A 17,721-nucleotide genomic window follows, 5' to 3' on the forward strand; every position below is an offset into this window, starting at 1 on the left:
CAACTCCAGGTATTTGGAGTTAAATTCTCTTCTCTGGAGATTACTAACTCTTAAACGTCTTCTTTGCTAGTTCATTTGCCTACTTTACATGTGTTAAGGCGAAAAAGAGTGATTTCAAAGGCCTAGCATGTATTTCAAAGGATGTTAATGCTTCATGAATCCAAACGGTGTGGGACACAATGGCTTTAATTATAATAAACACTTTCACTGTAGGCAAAAAACACTGTTTAAGTGTCATACAAAATAGTCACATTTGAAGTGGGGCAATTATCATTAAATACTCAGAAAATAGGTGGTGAAATCAACTATAATGTGATAGTAGTAGCAATTTCCAACACTTTCGTAATGGATTTTAAATGACAGAAAGGCTATTCTCCAAATGTTTCCACAATTTTGTAATAGTTTTTAAATGACAGGGATACTATTCTCCGAGTGGTTCTACAGAACAGTTCCCTAATACTATTTCTTCTAAATAAATATAGAGAAGACATTAAGAGGACAGGTTGTGAACTTAACAGTGGGCTGAAAACCAAATTCAGCCGCTTACTAGCTGTGTAGTATTGAACAAGTTACTGTCTTTAAAAGGTCAGTTTTCTCATCAGTAGATTTAATGAGGTTATTAATACCTAACCATCAGCATTGTTAATTAAACTGATTGAAAAGTGTGTCTTAAGGTTTTAGCACATATATGTGATTAATAAATGGTAGTATTTTTGTGGTAATAGAAACACGTTTATGAAAATAATTTAAATTACTAGATAGTCTTGGTAGCAACACAGCACATAAGTGGGTAATGATTGGAACTTTTTTATATTCTTTACATAGACTGTGATAATTGCTGACCATTACATTATGAAATCAAAAGAAATTGAAGCTATTGCACAGAACATGCTATGTTTACAGCCTCATTGGAATGCAAATTCTTACCAAATTGAGCAGGATCCTTAATTTTGATTGTTGATTTTCTAGTTAGATTTTAGGACTTGGAATTCTAATAAAGGTTAAGTTTTTATATTTAAAAAGTCCCTGGACTTCCCTGGTGGTCCAGCGGTTAAGACTCGGAGCTTCCACTGCAGAGAGCACAGGTTCTATCCCTGGTTGGGGAAGTTCGGTACGCCATGCCGTGTGGCCAAAAAAAAAAAAAATCCCTGACTATTGGTTTTCTCTACTAATTAGTTCTTTCAAATTTTCTTTTTTACTTTAAACTTCAAGAGAGAAAATATATTCTGAAAATGACTTTATTTCAATCCTATTTAAGGGATAATGAGGTAGTATTCCTCCCTCAGTTGTTTTGACTCAAATAATGGTTTTGGACCCATTGATAGCCTGGATCTCTGATTCTTAGGACAAATATAATCTGATTTTAATGCATATTTTATTTGCAAATGTAAAATATAAGTACACTATAAGCTACTCCACTTAAGAGATTTTTAAAAAATGAATGAAAACGAAGCCAAAGCAAAATAAACCTACTAGTGGTCCGCCGTGCAGAAGAGGAGATAGAACTGTTGAGAGAGAAGGAGTTCTCATCTCTGTCTCCTGATACGCCTCGGCGAGGAGGGAGAATGGAGGACGGTCTCGGCAGAGAAGAGCGCTTTTCTGGGCTCTTGGTTACTCCATCCTGGTTGGGGAAAATAAAACGACGTTGGGATCCTGTGAATCTTCGTTTTAATTATGCAAAGTAATTACATTGCTCTGGCTAAGTTTCCTCCTGTATTGATAGGTGAATTTCTTTTAATCCACACTACTGACTTTTATATACTTATAAGCATTTCTGCTTCAAAACTTAGAAAGAATTCAGATTTGCCTAGAGGTTTTATAAAAATATATTATTTTGGAGTTAGTGCTAAAAATCGATTGTGAAATTCAAATTCTAAATGATAACATTATGATAAAAATAATATGCTCAAGTAGTCTCCAGGTAATTAATAATTTTAACTGAGAAGTCTTCATCAGCATGATAATGTATTAATCAGAAAGGACTGGCAGAAGAGCACTGCATGTGCAGTATTTAGCAATGATAACCACCATATACTGTGCACTTACGTGACAGGAATGCTAAGTACTTTACATCCATTTATGATTTAATTTTTACAAAAAATGTTACATGCATTTTAGAGCTGAGGAAACAGCTTTCATCAGTTTATGTAATTTTTTCAAAAATCACTGAGCTGAGAGGTAGCAGAGTTAGTATTAAATCTTGATGTGTCTGATACTGAGCCCAAACTGTCTATTATATTATATATAATATAATTTGGTACAATATTATATATAATATGCCACATGTAACATCATATATAGTATATTTTGTATTTGAAATTTTATTAGATATCAAATAAATAATAAATTAATTATGCATTGTATATCTTACAAAAAGACATTTATTTTTTAATGATTAGACTATTTATAACTATTGAAACACTTAATTTGTACTTGTTTTTAATAAGGTCTATTGATTATATGTCAAACACTTCAGAACTGAAAGTCTTTGCTTTCATACATTTACTGAATTGTGTCCTTCTCCCAAATTATGTTCCTTTCTGCACCTTTGATTGGCTTGCTGCCTTACCTTGTTCCCTGATTCTGAGTATGGTAAACGGTCTGTGGAGCCCGCTGAGGTGGGCTGTATGAATAAACTGTCAGAAAATGTAGCCCTTTTAGTCGTACTAGGGCAGGCTGAGCTGCATCGTGGGGACTTTGTGCTACCCTGTAAGGCAGGAATCTTTGACAAGGTAGAATTCTAGCCATGAAAGAAAACAAACAAAAGCACAAAATAAACCAAACTATGAAGTAAAAGGAAAATTAAAAAAAAAATGTAAACATATAAGAAATTAAATGTCTGCTTTTAATAAGAACACATGATAAATGGTTATAATCAATGATAGAGACATATATTATGTGAGAACAAGAGATTTTCATTGAACACATCTTTTTAACTGGAACTAACTTAAGAATACACATATAATGAGAATATAGATTAAAATATTATTTATAAATTCTATGTATAAGGTCTCTGATTAAGCCATAAACCTTATAATGATTCCATATTTGGAAAATATCTTGAGAGTCTCTTGGAATTGTTCCTTTAATAAACACAGCCCTTAAATGGTATATATAATCAACATTTTGATCACATTTCAAGAACTTTAGAACAAAGTATATTTAAGGCCTAATAATAGAAAATAGTTCTTTTTTAAGTTGAGAAAATGTATTTTCAGATTATCTACACTGATTTCATCAGAAAATTGCAGATTTTATATATAATGAGTTCATTTTATGAGTCAAATGCATACCAGGGACCAAGTTATATCATAGAATTAATAACATTTTTATGCAGAGACCACAGTTTGTATGATGTGCTATAAATTCTAAAAATGAAAGTCAACACTGACTAGATTGCCCATAAAAATCACAAGACTTATTTCACAGGTGTTGATAATCCCTGGGAAGATTGTCGGCAAGAGCAAGTGTAAGTGGGTTGGACATATATATACAGCTTTTGGAGAAAGCTATGCTGGCATGCCACATGTCTCAGGGGAGACTGTCAAAACTACAGACGAGTATGACAAAGCCGAGGAGGTTTTTATCTTCAAATAATTAATATGATTTAGCCGATACAAAAATAGCAGTTGAAACTAAGATTTTTATCTCAAGTTGTAACCTCCGTAGACACTTCAAAGAGGCATAAGTATTCACAGATTGCACGAATCACTTCTTGTTTTACAGACCCAGCACCTTGAGTGGGAAGTATAACTGGGTCAGCACAAGTCATTCTTTTTTGACTGATGCTACCCACAAATTAGTGAATTTCAAAAGTGTGGAATAGGAAAGAAAAATGGAGTAATTGGATTGCCTCAAATTATGAAAGACATCTACTAATCTCCTGCTAAAAACAAAAACAAAATAAAATGAACAAACAAACAAAAAAACTCAAATGAAATGAAAGATTATAGGTTAGGTTCACAATAAAGATCAATTGAAAAATCGGAGAGAACTGTTCTGATGGATGTACTGAGTTAATCTTGAGGTTTTGGGAAACACAGGAAGAGGATGAGGTTACAAGGAAAAAGGAGGATTTTAAATGAGAAAAAGTGAGAAAGAATGGTGGTCTAATCTCTCTTCTTCAGAAGGATGAGATGGGCATTTACAAGGAAAAAGGTTAGTTTTGGTGTCAGATGTATATGGTCTCTGTCCAAGTGTAAGCATTGAATGCTAATTCTTGTTGAGTTACTTGAAGACCAACGGACTTGAAAATTTCTGAAAGATTTTGCAAACAATGTAATCTTAAAAATTATTTTCCTACCAAGAGAAAGCTCAGACTTACTTTCCGTATCTGCTCCTAAAGACTTCCACTTTAAAAAATAATAACTATTGCTGTTTATTGAATAAATACTATGTTCTAAGCACTATAGAATGTATTATTTCATAAAATTACTGTACTTAGGATTTACAATTCACTTATGATATAGGAATTTTTACTCCTCCCCTTATTTTTGGAAAATTAAGACACAGGAAGAAAAAGACCATATAGTTAATAAACGTTCAAAACTTGGATCTGGCCTGTTTCATGGCCCTGCTCTTAACCAACACAACCCACTAGTTCCCCATCAGAAACAGAAGGTAAAGAGATACAAATCTTGAAATAGCAGTGTGGTCAAAATAAGGACTAAAATTACCAAAGCGATAAATGGATTCTATTGCTTGCCATAAGTTCAGGACTATGTCTGAAAACATTTATATAATAATCAAATATACATATATTTTTTAATCAACATAAAGTCCCTTGGCTTCAAGATGATATAAAAGGTTTGGCTGTCATTGAATATGAATTCCTATTTTTCACAATAAATAAAAAGAAGTCTAAAATTTTATTAGTTTTTAGAAAGCTAAACAAAGAATTGTGATTTACCTATCATACATGATGGCTAAGACCCAGAACACTGTGATACATTACTAATTATCATCACTCAAATGATTTGTTGTAATTGTAGGATTCCATGATAAATCTTTTAACTTTTTTCTTTCAATGAGAAAGAAGTAAAATACTTTGTGTTGGTTTTGGTCTTTTGAAAGTTTAAAAAACATGATTAATAATACAAAAATAAAATTTGCAAAATAAGAAATATAAAAGATTTATAAACATAGAAGAAGCTAAACATCATTAATACAACCAAATTAAAACAAAATATTTCATCTCCATAACTTGGTAAAAATAGAAAAAGTATAGAGATATCTAGTAATAACGAATACAAGCATGTTCATATACAGCTGGAGGACATCTAAGCTGTAGAACCTTTCTGGAGGACAATTTGACAATATGCAGCAAAAAGTTTAAATGTGGACTTTCTTTTTGAAACAATGATTTTGCTACTAGAATATTATCCTAAGGAAATGCATATGGATACATTCATAGATGTAGCCAAAAAGATTTCTACAGTAATACTGCTAAAATAACAGAAAACTAGTTTGAATGTCAAGTAATGGGAAATTAAGTACATCACTGTAAAAATATAAAATGCAATATTATGTAGTCATTAAAATGATGTACAAGAATGTTTAATGACATGGAAATCTGTTTATTGTTTAATTAAAAAACCGATATGTGGTGTTTCCATCTTTGTTATTAAACCTATAAATGTGTAAAAAAAATTAAGATTTTATGTCAAAATGGTAACTGCAGCATTATCTCCTAGATAAGGAGATAATATAATTTTACTTATTTTTCTCATCTACATTAATTTTCTCATATTCTTATTTTGTAAAACAACAATGAAAATGTGTTGTAAAATACAGTTTAGTGTTGATTATAATGGTTTATCTTGATTCTATGAAAGTAAATAAATTGGGCTCCTCCACTTTTGCCATATCATTATGGTGTTTCACATGTTTTTGTTTTACTAACAAAGAGGCAGCCTAAATCCCAGCTCTGCCCTCACCAGCTACCATCACATTCCAGAAGACATTCGGACGTGCTTGATTGAATGCCATCGAGAATCAATCTGGGTGAGTGAATGATCTAAAATGTTTTAAAAGAGTAAACATCTAAAGTCTAGATTTTATCTAAAATTATTAAAACATTGCCACTAATACCAAAGGGAATGTTGAATGAAGAGCAAGGAAAAAATTATTTTACTCACAGACACTTTGTCCTTTGCCTGTTTAAATACACTGGGAGCCTGAGCTGATTCAGCACCTGCTGCTGTTGAGAGAGGAGACAAAAACAACCCCACACTTAGTGGCTAAAGACCACATAAATGCATTTTTAATGCCTTTTGGATATTCAGTTGTGCCAACAGACTAATGCAAAGCGAATTTTGTTTATATTGAGACTCAAATTCAGTAACTGAAGAAACCCGAATAATAAGAACATTATAGCATGTGGCTCCCACTATAGAGTGTGCTAATTACTATAACCCAGTGTTTACCAAAGCACAGGTAAGCAGACCAAGTGATATTCTATCTGTTACCAATGTACCCTTACATTAGTATTGATCCTTCAGAATGGAACAGTAATAGGACAGTAATCCGAATGCTGCAGAATTTAAGGAAAAGGGGAGTGATTGGTTTCTAGGGTGGGCATCACATAAGAATATTCACAGAGATTCCCAAACCTTCTTTATGTAGCCACTGTCATATCTACAGATATTTCTGCATTTTACACTTTAAACTGTCATGGTCTGCCAACCCCTTTCCCTCTGCACCCCTTCATTTCACAATATGAATGACACACTTGTTTGACGTGAAACGGACCACATGAGAAGGGAAGGGAAGAAAAATGGCTTGTCAAGAAGAGAAAACATGAGAAGAATTTTAAGTTCAGTAAAATAGACCATGTTCTACACATGCACTTCCTGTATGAAATTATTACCACATCTGTTACTGTTGTTTCTCTTGCTGCTGTTTTATACTTCTGGTTTCAATTTTAAACTCCATCATCTCTAGCATAATTTCTGCTGATGACTTACCTGACTTGACTTAAATATCTTTCACGACTGAACACAACCCTTTGTGTTTGGGGAAACTGTCCCTATTTAACAATTGGGCTAAGAATATAAAAGGCATAAACTTGTGTGTTTACTTCCACCTTAATTTTCTTTCACAAGAGAGAAATCCTCTGGAAAAAAAATACTTATCCTTATAAGCACTCCAAATGAGTTTCAAAAAGGTTTCTTATGCCATGTGCAGTTCTAACACAAAAATAGTAACGGTCTACAATATGTTCTATGCTATTTAGGACTGGCTAGTAAGATTATTCGCAGACTCTGAAACTAATTTTTTTTTTAAAAGAAGCAGTGCAAATTATGCCTCTTTACTATTTCTACAATATAGCTCATTTTTTCTGTGACATATATACTTTGCTTTAAGTCAATGAAACTTATCTTTGGTATATGCTTTCTGTTTGAGTATCTTAATATTTGAATAAAAAAGGAAGATCCTAATTAGTCCAAAGATCTTAACTTTCCTTTAATGAATGAAATAAAAAGGCAAGTTATTCTCAGTGTGGCATATTGAATACTAATGACATGCAGGTACTTCACCAAACCATTTGACATTTCCTCTGAAATTGTACGATCCTAATATATTTTTCATCTTTTTAGGTGGCGTATAGGGCTTTTATGCCCCAACCAAGAGATTCTGCCTGTGCAAGCATTTTTCTAACTAGAAGAAAAATTCCAAGTTTAATGAAAATGTACTAAGTAAGATGCACTATAAGATTTAGAGATGTCATGTTAATTCCTAAGTCTTAACTTAGAGGAACCCCTCATTCTAATAAACCTTCATCATCAAGGTGTGTGTATAATTATGTCTTCTACTTTCAAATCCTGCCTTACATACTAGTTCTTGAAGGATGCTCATGAGATAGTTCCTATATGAAGAACACAAATGAAAAATACTTGAAATTTTTAGTGGCTATCATGAAACCATCAACCTTGATTTTTTTTCTTACAAGGGTTAATGCTGCTCCTAACCCTTTAAAGCCACCCAAAGATTCATATAAAGGCACTTCTAATGTATAATGGATTGGGAAATCTTCCTTTCTGACTTAAGAACTCTGATGCCTTCTTTTGTAGACTGCAAGTGTGCCATTTAATCAATGCTAAAATAAAATATATTCTAAATGAAGAGTAACCTAATATAATTATACATTTAAAATAAATACTTTGCACTGAAATTTAGGAATAGAGTTTACATTATAGATATTATGTATGGTCTTTTGTGATGGTTTGTAACATGGTTCACTCCTTCATTCCACTACTTTTTTAAACAGCAAAAAACAAGTATATCTGAAGAAGACAGAACAATAAGAAGGTAGGAAAATAGAAATAAACCTAAATTCTAAGATATTGGGAGGGAAGGGGTTTATTAAATTTTAAAGTTATTAAATTTTTGAATACTACGTTATGTAGGGGAATTTAGCAGTTTGGATTCAACACATTTAAGAAAATCCCAAGGACAAAATGTCAGCTAAGAAATGTAGTATCACCAGAAAGCCTGGCTAATTTTGGATATGAAAAATAAAATCTGGTGGGAATACCAGACAATTTACTTTTCCATTTTTTTCTTTCATCCAAAAGCAAAGTAATTTTTCAACCACAGTTTCACCCCAGATTTGCTTTTCATTTTCCATCTCAAAATCACTATGCATTCTTGGTGGTTCTCAGTAAATTCATCAACATCAGTAACAGATTTGGCAATAACAATATAGAAAATAGGACAAATACATATGGGTTTTTAAGCATGAGGGAGATAAATAAGCAAAATAATGAGAATGCATACCACGGTTATATTCATCGCCATCGTCTAACCAAAAACACAGAATGAAAATAGGAATCCCCAGAACGTGACACTAGAGCACAATGCCAAGATACAATCACTGTTAAGTCTGAGCATGACAAAGAAACAGATGGTCATGACCTCTTCTGCAGGGAGGGAAAAAAAAAAAAGAATAATGATACAAGACACTTAATAGCGAAATTGTTCATGACTGCTGAGATTCTTGGAAGGAAAACAAAACGAAGCTGCTACAGTAATGAGATAAAAAAAATACACGTCCATGTTTGCCAGCCACATTGCAGAATTGAACAGTCACCTGTCGTTTTCCGCTTAACACAGGAGAGATGAGTTGGTCTAGTATATTTGATAGCAGGTTTTAAAATGAATTTCCTGGAGGGAGAGTGGGCCTGAACTTCTGTTTTTTTAGCAAGTTCAGCCTTCTTATAAACTGCTATGAATAAGAAAACACAAAAAGCATACCATCAGGAAAAAGTAAACACTTGGAGCAAAACCGAATGAAATTTCATCAATAATTAGTTACCATGGTTAGGCAGTTTCTTCTACAAAAGAGTAATAATGAATTACTTCAAAAACATTTTTTAAAGAAGTGATTGTTAAATGAACCTTTTTTCCTTCTCACTTCATCTCTGGAGACTGTGCTAGGTTCCTTTTTAGCTATTTTTCTTTCAGGAGTGGAAATTCTGCCTCTCCCGGTTTTAAAAGGCTTTTCTTTTCTATGTTTCTCAAGAGATGGTCTCCGAGCTTCCTTTTCAGCTTTCTCCTCTTTAGGAATAGTTTCTAACTGTTCTGTCATGATGCTCCTATCATCATCTGTGGATCAAAGCAAACCATGACAACAACAACAACGAAAACATTAGTAACAAATGTACAAAATCCTTCATCTATTTAAAAAATGCAAAATCAAGAGATAAAGGGTCATTTTAAAATGTTTAAAAATGAAAAAAAAAATTCCACTAGGTTACTGGATTTTATTTGGGAGTAGAAAATTTAAAAAGATAATGCACACCTTGAGTGTCCACCCAGAGGCTGTCAGCGTCCATGATGGAGTCATCAATGGTGGTCTCGTCTTTGTAATCGTCATAGGTTTCTGTCTTATATTCTGAGAGTCCAACCTCTTCTCTCTCAGGGGAAGCCGGAGCTTCTGGGGAGCCATCCTTGGGTTCAGCCTGGGCTTCAGCTGCCTCTTCTACTTCAAGCTCTTCCTCAGCACGGGGGGATGGTCTCCTTTCTACCTCAGGCTGCTCTAAGGCTGCAAAACGCACACTGTGGGAACCCGACTCCCCTTCATCAGTTGTGGTTTGCACGACAGTGATGAAATCATCCTCGATGGTTACAACGGACTCAATCACTCCCTTGTGTTCACCAGGGCAGGTCTCCACAAATTCCTCCCTGACACCTGGGACACCCAGGTCAGTAATCTGAAGGGTGTCTGAGCGGAAGAGGAGTTTATCATAATCTCCCCGGGCTTCTATCTCTTCTTCCTCATTCTCAGCCTCTGCTGGTTCAGCTCCAGTGGCTTCAGGCAATGGTACTGTAACATCAGAGGGCGTGATAGATATATCTGGGGTCTCCTTGTTTTCTTCTTTTGGCAGCTGAATAAGTTCCATCTGGACGTCAGCTCTCTCATCTGCGGCTAAATCAGCCTCTGAAACAGCAGGTGCACAGGGTATTTCCACAGACAATTTGATGGCAATCTCGTCTTGAATTAGAGAAGATTCTGGGGAAATTTCCTTCTTGCCCTCATCAGCTTTCAAGGACTCCATGGTGAGGCTTTCATGCTCACCGCTGGACTCATAGGACTCCTCTTTGTCTACAGCCTCCTGGTGCACCAGGTCAGGCTTGGCCACCTTCTCCTTGACTTCTGTCTCACTAACTTTTGTGCCTTCTTTCACGTGGCCAGACTCAACACCCATAAACGCATCTGCCTCCTGAGGTGCTGTGGATGAGGGGGCGAGGTCCTGGGTAGCCTTGAGTTTAAGCTCTGCTGCCTTTCCAGCATCTATGTGTAGCCCTGAGGCCATCTGTCCAAAGTCACTGATTTTAACATCTAACTGACCCTGGTCAGCTTTCTTTGCAGCAAAATCCAGCTCTGGTTCAGCTTTTTGGGATGGTTCTACTTCAGCTACCTCTGGCACGGAACTAAGACCTTTCTCTGCTTTCTCAGCCACGAGAGGTGATGCATCTTTTGAGACTGTCAGTTCTTTGGCTGACGCTTGCTCATGGGTTACTCCTAATCCAAAGGTTTCAACTTTATCACCAGCCTCTTCTGTTTCCTTGGCATGTTCTTTTGAATCGGCATGTTCTTCACTTTTTTCTAGTAAAGTATCCAGCTTATCATTCGCTTTCTTCTCCTGATCAAACTCCCTACTCAGTCCTGATTTGTCACCAGAGATAGGCGGGGATGCTTCTTTCTCAGCACTGAGTTCATCTTTGACTCTTCCAGCAGCTGCCAGTTTGACTTCAATCAATGAAAGATCCGTGACCAAATCTCTTCGTGCTTTATCATCAGTGCCTTCATAAAAGGAACCACTCTCCCCAGATAAATTCTCACTGTCTTGAACAGGTGATGGGAGTGGGACTGTGTATTTATTGAACACACAGTAGCCCAGGTCTTCGAGCTGACTGTCAGTTTTAACAATGACGTGGTTTTCATCAGTGACAGGGGGGAAGCCAGTACTACTCTCCTCCACCACAGTCTCCGATGGGACTGATTTTCTCCTGGCAACCTCAGCATCTGCACTCATGGAAGCTAATCTTGACCTTGTGCCTGCCAGGTCTAGCATCTCAGGCAGGTCAGGTGCCATGACAGTACCATTTTTGTAATAATCTTTGGCTAGGAAAGGTGACTCACACGATGGCTCGACTTGGGTGTTTTCCTCTCCAGTAGCTTTTTCCCCCTTTATCTGTTCTTTTTCTTCTTTGCTTTCTGTTGGGAAGCAAGGGGCTTTGTCCACTGCAGGTGTCGTGGCCGGAAGGTAATCATCTCCTTCGTCCATACTTCCACTAGTGTTGGTTAGAATATCAGAAGCAAGGGGAGAAAGATCATGCCCCCGACCAAAGTTAAATCCAAGGGCTATGGAATCCAGGCAAGACATGGGCAAATTGATTGACATGCTTCTTTGCTCTATTGCAGACCTACCACCAAGTCCTAAACTCCTGCTCAGTGTCAAATCATCCTTATTCTTACTGTGGAGATCCCTTTTCTCCCCATACACTTTTGGATCAATAGTGAACATTCTTTCTTGAGGAGAAATGGGTTCTTCAGGTAAGTCAGATGGATAACTCTGTGCAAGAGTGCTGTAGCCTCCTTCTTGTGCTACAGCACTGGGCTGGGAGTCTTTCTCTGCCGTAAGTGCCTTGTCGCCGTTTTTATACATGGAAGATACGGTATCAAAAGACTCTTGGGCACCTTCTCTTGTGTCACTCAGTTCATAGTAATCACTGCCTGGCTGGATACTTTTTGTCACTTCTTCTTTCAAGGCAGATGTTTCAAAGTACTTGGACATTCCTGACTTATCTTCATAAAATGGCATGTCAAGCTCAGCTGATGTTACAGCTCCAACTCCTTCAACATTATCTTTGTCAGCAACTTTTTCTTCAAAAAGCTCCTGGGTGGCACTCTTTTCACTTAGTGCAGCTGGTTCAGTCATGACTTTTTCTGGTGTCTTAGAGGTCACGGCTGAATCGGTAACTGCTTGCTCCAAACTTACAGGGAATGAGTCCTGTTTTAATATATCTGTGGGAAGCTCCTGGCCTTTCGGTTCTTCTTTGGAGTAAGCGTGCTCTGTGGAGGTCTGAATTACACCTGTTTCTTCATCTGTCAATTTTGGGGCTTCACTCTCTTTTGACACAGCTTCTTCGTCAGAAACGGTTGTTTGTTCTTCAAGCTTTAGGTGAGGTTCCTTTTCAGTAAGCATAGATTCCTGTTCCCTGAAGGTGGGAGTCTCTTTTATCTGCACACTCTCTTGCTTTATTGCCCCTTTCTCTTCTCCTAAACCTTTCTCCAGAACATAGTCTTCCACAATCGAAATGTGAGCATCTTTGGGTGATGTAACTGCTTCTGAGGCTGGTGCTTCTGCCATTTTGTCAGGTTGATCCATATGGGGCTCTTCAACTTTAGAACTATCTTTGGCAGTTGCTGGGCTACCAGTTTCTTCCAAAGATTTTTTGTCATCTGGCTGTAATAGGGCGGGGGCAAAGGGTGATGCTGCTGCAACAATGTCATTCTTTGTGACATCAAAAGGAAGAGTGAAGCTTCCACCCTGAAAGGGACTTGGCATGGGAGAATCAAATTGTTTCCCTTCCCATTTTGGGATGTCCTCAAGTACGTCTTTTTCCTTCATGGGTGTTAGGGGGCCAGGAGATACTGGAGCAACCAAACCCCACTCGTCCTTTTTTGCTTCCATTGGCATTTGGATGAACCAGTCCTTTTGCTCTTTTGCAGCTGAGGGCTCTGCGGGAAGGCCAATACCAGGTACCACTAGGCTCGGTTCTGTCTTCTGTTTTGTGTCTTCTAGGCTGGCACCCAGAGTATGCCCAAACAGAGTGGGAGGTACTTTTTCTTCTTCTGTGTCTTGCATGTCCTTTTTATCAGGGGAAGTTTTAGTTGTCTCAGGCTGAGAAACTAAGGCAGCATGTTTAAGGTCTTCACCAGGCTTACTTTCTTCCTCTGACTCCTTTTCCACCTTTTCTAATGGCTCGGCTGGAGAGGGAGTCAATTCCTGTTGATCATGAAACTCCATCTTCGAGGCTGTAAGCAAACCTGAAGTAATTGGGTTGATTTTTAAACAAATAATAGGCAAGTGCTTTCAGGCAGTAAGCTTAAAATTATATTTTGAAATGGCAAATGAATGGTAGGGTATAAAGAAAAACTATGAAACATGCAAGCATGCTACTCATTTAAAAATCAATATGAAAATGTCAGGACTGAGATATATTTGTACGATGGCTAAAATGAACTCCCATTGTGAATTAATGTGTACAGAAATTGTAAAAAGAGTATATTTTGAATACTTTTTTTTCCTTTGTTTGGTCTCTCTAAACAGTATGTGATGTATACTGTAGTAGAAAAAAAATTTCATGTGCCTTCTACAGATAAAATTACAAATTAAAGAATATTGAATAAGTACTTACATTAAGGTACAAAAGAATCTATATAGTAATCTAAATATGGGAAAGACTTGATTTCTACTGACCTTTTTCTTTTGTTTTCTAATTTGTAAGTGAATTTGCAGGCCATGGGCAGAAGGACAATTAAGTTATAGTTATATGTGTTAAATAAATTCAGTTAACTGGATTGACAAGTTCCAGGACCAATTTTGGGGGCACTGAAAGGTTACTAGAATAAATTTTTAGAAGTCATCTGAGATTAAATTTCGGTAATACAAATAAATGATTACTACTGACTTTATATGATATGACCTAAATATTGACAAGTCAGTTTCTATCACATATCAAAATTCTTCAGTCCTAATCATTACTTACTCTGTATGGTAGATGTAAGAAAATCTGAATTATACTGATAATACTGGGAAGTCATGTGACTAACACAATTTTAAAGAGTCAACTATTAAAATTCTTTCTCTCCTTGGTCATGACCTCATTCTCTGGAATGTGACCAACTGGCAAAGCACTGACCAGTATTGGCTTTAGAGATGCTTCACAGAGATTAAATGACTCTTTTAAATTTTTATTTGTTCACCAATCCAAAAGGCTTCAGAGTCTCAATTGTATTTTAAGGTCAAGGTTATTTTACTGTGGTGAATAGGGCTAAATGAAATTATCTGGAAAATAAAACTCAGTCATCTCCTGAAGAGCAAGTGAAAGGATGATTATTACCTTATATACTTGTGTGTCCTGTTGTCACAATAGAAAAGAAATACTATACGAACTTTCTAATAAAGATTAGATGAATGAAAACTCAAGAGATATGGTGATTATCAAAGGAGTTGGCTGCCATGGAAAGGAAATGATATGAGAAGCATCAGCAGGCGCTTTTAAGGAAACCAAACCGTATTCACTGAAGCATAAAAAAATAGAGCACACTGCGGTTGCAAGCAAAAACGATTCTACCGTTTAAGCCTGTATGTGCCAAAATCCATCTCTACAGTCTGAAAGAAAAGCATATGAATTGCTGTCCCCCAAAATAAAAATAAAAATATACATGTATTAGCAATGTGACTGGCAAACATTTGAGATGAAGAGCGGGGGCGGAAAAAAGCTCACATAGTGTCATCAGCCTGGCTGCAAAGCGTATTGTATCATGGCAAAGTAAAACCAGGAATCAGCTGCAGCAGTGGAAAATCAAGCTGCCACACAGCACCGGCACAAGCCACACTCTCTGCTCGTTAAGTCTCAAACAGTGGTTTTGGGATCATGAGAAGACCCAGCGATGGAATAGCATTGGAAAGGCATCAGGTTGGTAAGCTGCTGGAGACATCTATCTTTTGCAACAAAACACATGCAAATCCTAAGAAAGACACACCTTCCCCGGCAGAGGAAGGGGTTTTTACTTCTGGAGACACCTCCGCGACCTCTTTTATACTTTTCTCCTGTGGGGTCCCTGCTGGGGCGCTCTCTTCAGGAGCTATTTGGGCCTCCGCACTAGACTCCACTTGGCCCTCACTGAGGCCCTTGGGCTGGTCTGAGGCCTTGGCAGCCTCATACTCTTTCCCAGGAAGAGTGGCAGGTTTCTCTTCCTCGGCCATTGGACTCGCTAGCATTTCTTCTTCTTAGGGAGGAAAAAGATGTTGACATCATGACCACAGAAACATACATGAAACAACAGAAATATTATTCAAGGAACACTTTCAGCTCGATTATATTGACCTCACAAGAACCTCTTTTACCATTTGGATGTGCAAATTAATATCCTAATGCAATGGACATTATGTATTGCTTGGAAAATTATTATGCATAATCTGCAAATCATGATGCCTTTTACAGTCTCATGAAAAGCCTCTTTATTTTAAAACTTGAGAGCTGAAAGAGTTTTATTGCACTATTACCCTCAGTGGAAATGGCAGTAAGTTGTACACAATGTGGAAAGCTGGCTGGAAATAAGAGATGGTACTGCCAGATAACAGATGGTTGTGAAAAGATAGAAGCATTGATGTGCTGAAACAAACCTTTAAATTTGTTAGACATGTGCTGTTTTCTCCAATGCAGGAAGCCCCTACATACGAATTTCTGGTTACTTAATTTAAAACACGCAAACTTCGCTAAAGAAATCTTTGGGAATAAAAAGCCTGGTCTCAAAATAATATCCAATCAACTATGTGATTATCAGCTTTATCATGAAATCCATCAAAACTCTTTAAAATATAATTTATTTAGTATTTTTAAGGCCAAAGACTACCAAACTTAATTTTACCTTCATTGCATTATATGACTGGAGTATGTAAAAATTTTCAAGAAGTAAGTAAAATATTTTGAAAAACAAGGTCCAGGTAAGAGTTAATTTCACTACTATTTAGAGAAGTCTACCTCTGGGACATGACTGTAATCAGATTGTTCAAACCACTGAAATATCAGTAATATAGTTCTTGTATAGTTCTCTTTGACACTGAAGAAAGGAAATGTGCATATCATAAAGCCTCATTTCTGCAATTCAAAACAAAACCACCAAGGAAAGATAATTGAGTGGAAACAAAACTGCCAAAATATCCTCCCCAAAGATGTATATCACACAGAAGAATGTTAACAATCAAAACGTAAAAAACAAATTTATGAAGGCCATGAATTATCGTGTTCATTTGTTTCTCATTTACACTTCAAATGTCAGTAAAATAAATCCCATTTTATTGCTTACGAAATTAGAGGGAGGGACTTCCTTGGTGGCACAGTGGTTAAGGATCCGCCTGCCGATGCAGGGGACATGGGTTCGAGCCCTGATCTGGGAAGATCCCACATGCCGCGGAGCAACTAAGCCCATGCGCCACAACTACTGAGCCTGATCTCTAGAACTCGCGAGCCACAACTACCAAGCCAAGGGGCTCTCTAGAGCCCGTGGGCCACAACTACTGAGCCCATGAGCCATAACTACTGAAGCCTGCAGGCCTAGAGCCCGTGCTTCACAAGAGAAGCCACCACAATGAGAAGCCCGCGCACCGCATAGAAGAGTAGCCCCCGCTCGCCACAACAAGAAAAAGCCTACACGCAGCAACGGAGACCCAATGCAGCCAAAAATAATAAATAAATAAATTTATATATACAAAAAAAAGAAATTAGAGGGAAATATATAAGCTGTTTTCTAGTTCTGCAAATGAATGACTCTTATGAAATTCCTATGAAACGATTATACATTGTTTAAATGGACCTATGAGAAAGACTACAGATGGAAAGAAATTTTTTGAGAAATATTAAAATCCTTAGAGGGGGAAAAAAAGAAGACGACTTCTATTTTCTCATATTTAGCACTCAGAAACTTTCATTGTTGTAATTTAATTATGTCAGTAACATTTTAAGCATTCAGATTCTAACTCATTATTAAGGCAATTTTTATAATGCCATAGAATTAGACATTTTGATTAAAGCTAAGAGACTTTTAATATAGCTGCTTTAATATAGCACCTTATTGGATGAAATCTTATCAACTTAATTTACATGTTTTCCAAATTATGTAATTTTTTAGCTTTCCATTTTCTCATTTTGTCTAAATCATGTTTATTTCCACACCTGTTCTTTATTCAAAAATTCACATAGTTTTCTGAATTGTTTTAAGTTCACTTAGCTGTACTCAATATAGGTTATATTTCTCCATCAGAGTGTCTGAGCCACTGGTGCTCTTGCCTTGGAACTCTCTGCCCTTACATTAAATATTGTGCCATATAAAAATAAACTCTTCATTTAAGCAAGTTATCTTTCCTCATTTGAAAATAACTTCTTCACCTAAGCAAAAAAAAACTTGAGCTCTATTTTTTTTCC

The 17,721-nt window shown here is 36.5% G+C and overlaps 1 protein-coding gene across 27 annotated transcripts in view; it reads right to left on the minus strand.

Annotated features, from left to right (window-relative positions):
• Positions 1-17,721, minus strand: part of MAP2 (microtubule associated protein 2) — a 265,271-nt gene that overhangs the window by 25,458 nt on the left and 222,092 nt on the right. For 6 of the 27 annotated variants that reach the window (XM_073807310.1, XM_073807311.1, XM_073807307.1 and 3 more), the window contains 7 exons: positions 15,281-15,526; positions 9,803-13,558; positions 9,400-9,606; positions 9,092-9,226; positions 6,138-6,199; positions 2,570-2,740; positions 1,474-1,621 (listed from right to left, as the gene is read on the minus strand). In XM_073807310.1, the coding sequence (XP_073663411.1) occupies positions 1,474-1,621; positions 2,570-2,740; positions 6,138-6,199; positions 9,092-9,226; positions 9,400-9,606; positions 9,803-13,558; positions 15,281-15,526 (4,725 nt within the window). The remainder of the gene's footprint in view (positions 1-1,473; positions 1,622-2,569; positions 2,741-6,137; positions 6,200-9,091; positions 9,227-9,399; positions 9,607-9,802; positions 13,559-15,280; positions 15,527-17,721) is intronic. The other 21 variants (XM_073807315.1, XM_073807327.1, XM_073807314.1 and 18 more) reach the window with 12 other exon arrangements.

The sequence above is a fragment of the Tursiops truncatus genome, chromosome 7 (assembly GCF_011762595.2).
Source record: "Tursiops truncatus isolate mTurTru1 chromosome 7, mTurTru1.mat.Y, whole genome shotgun sequence".
Taxonomy (NCBI): domain Eukaryota; kingdom Metazoa; phylum Chordata; class Mammalia; order Artiodactyla; family Delphinidae; genus Tursiops; species Tursiops truncatus.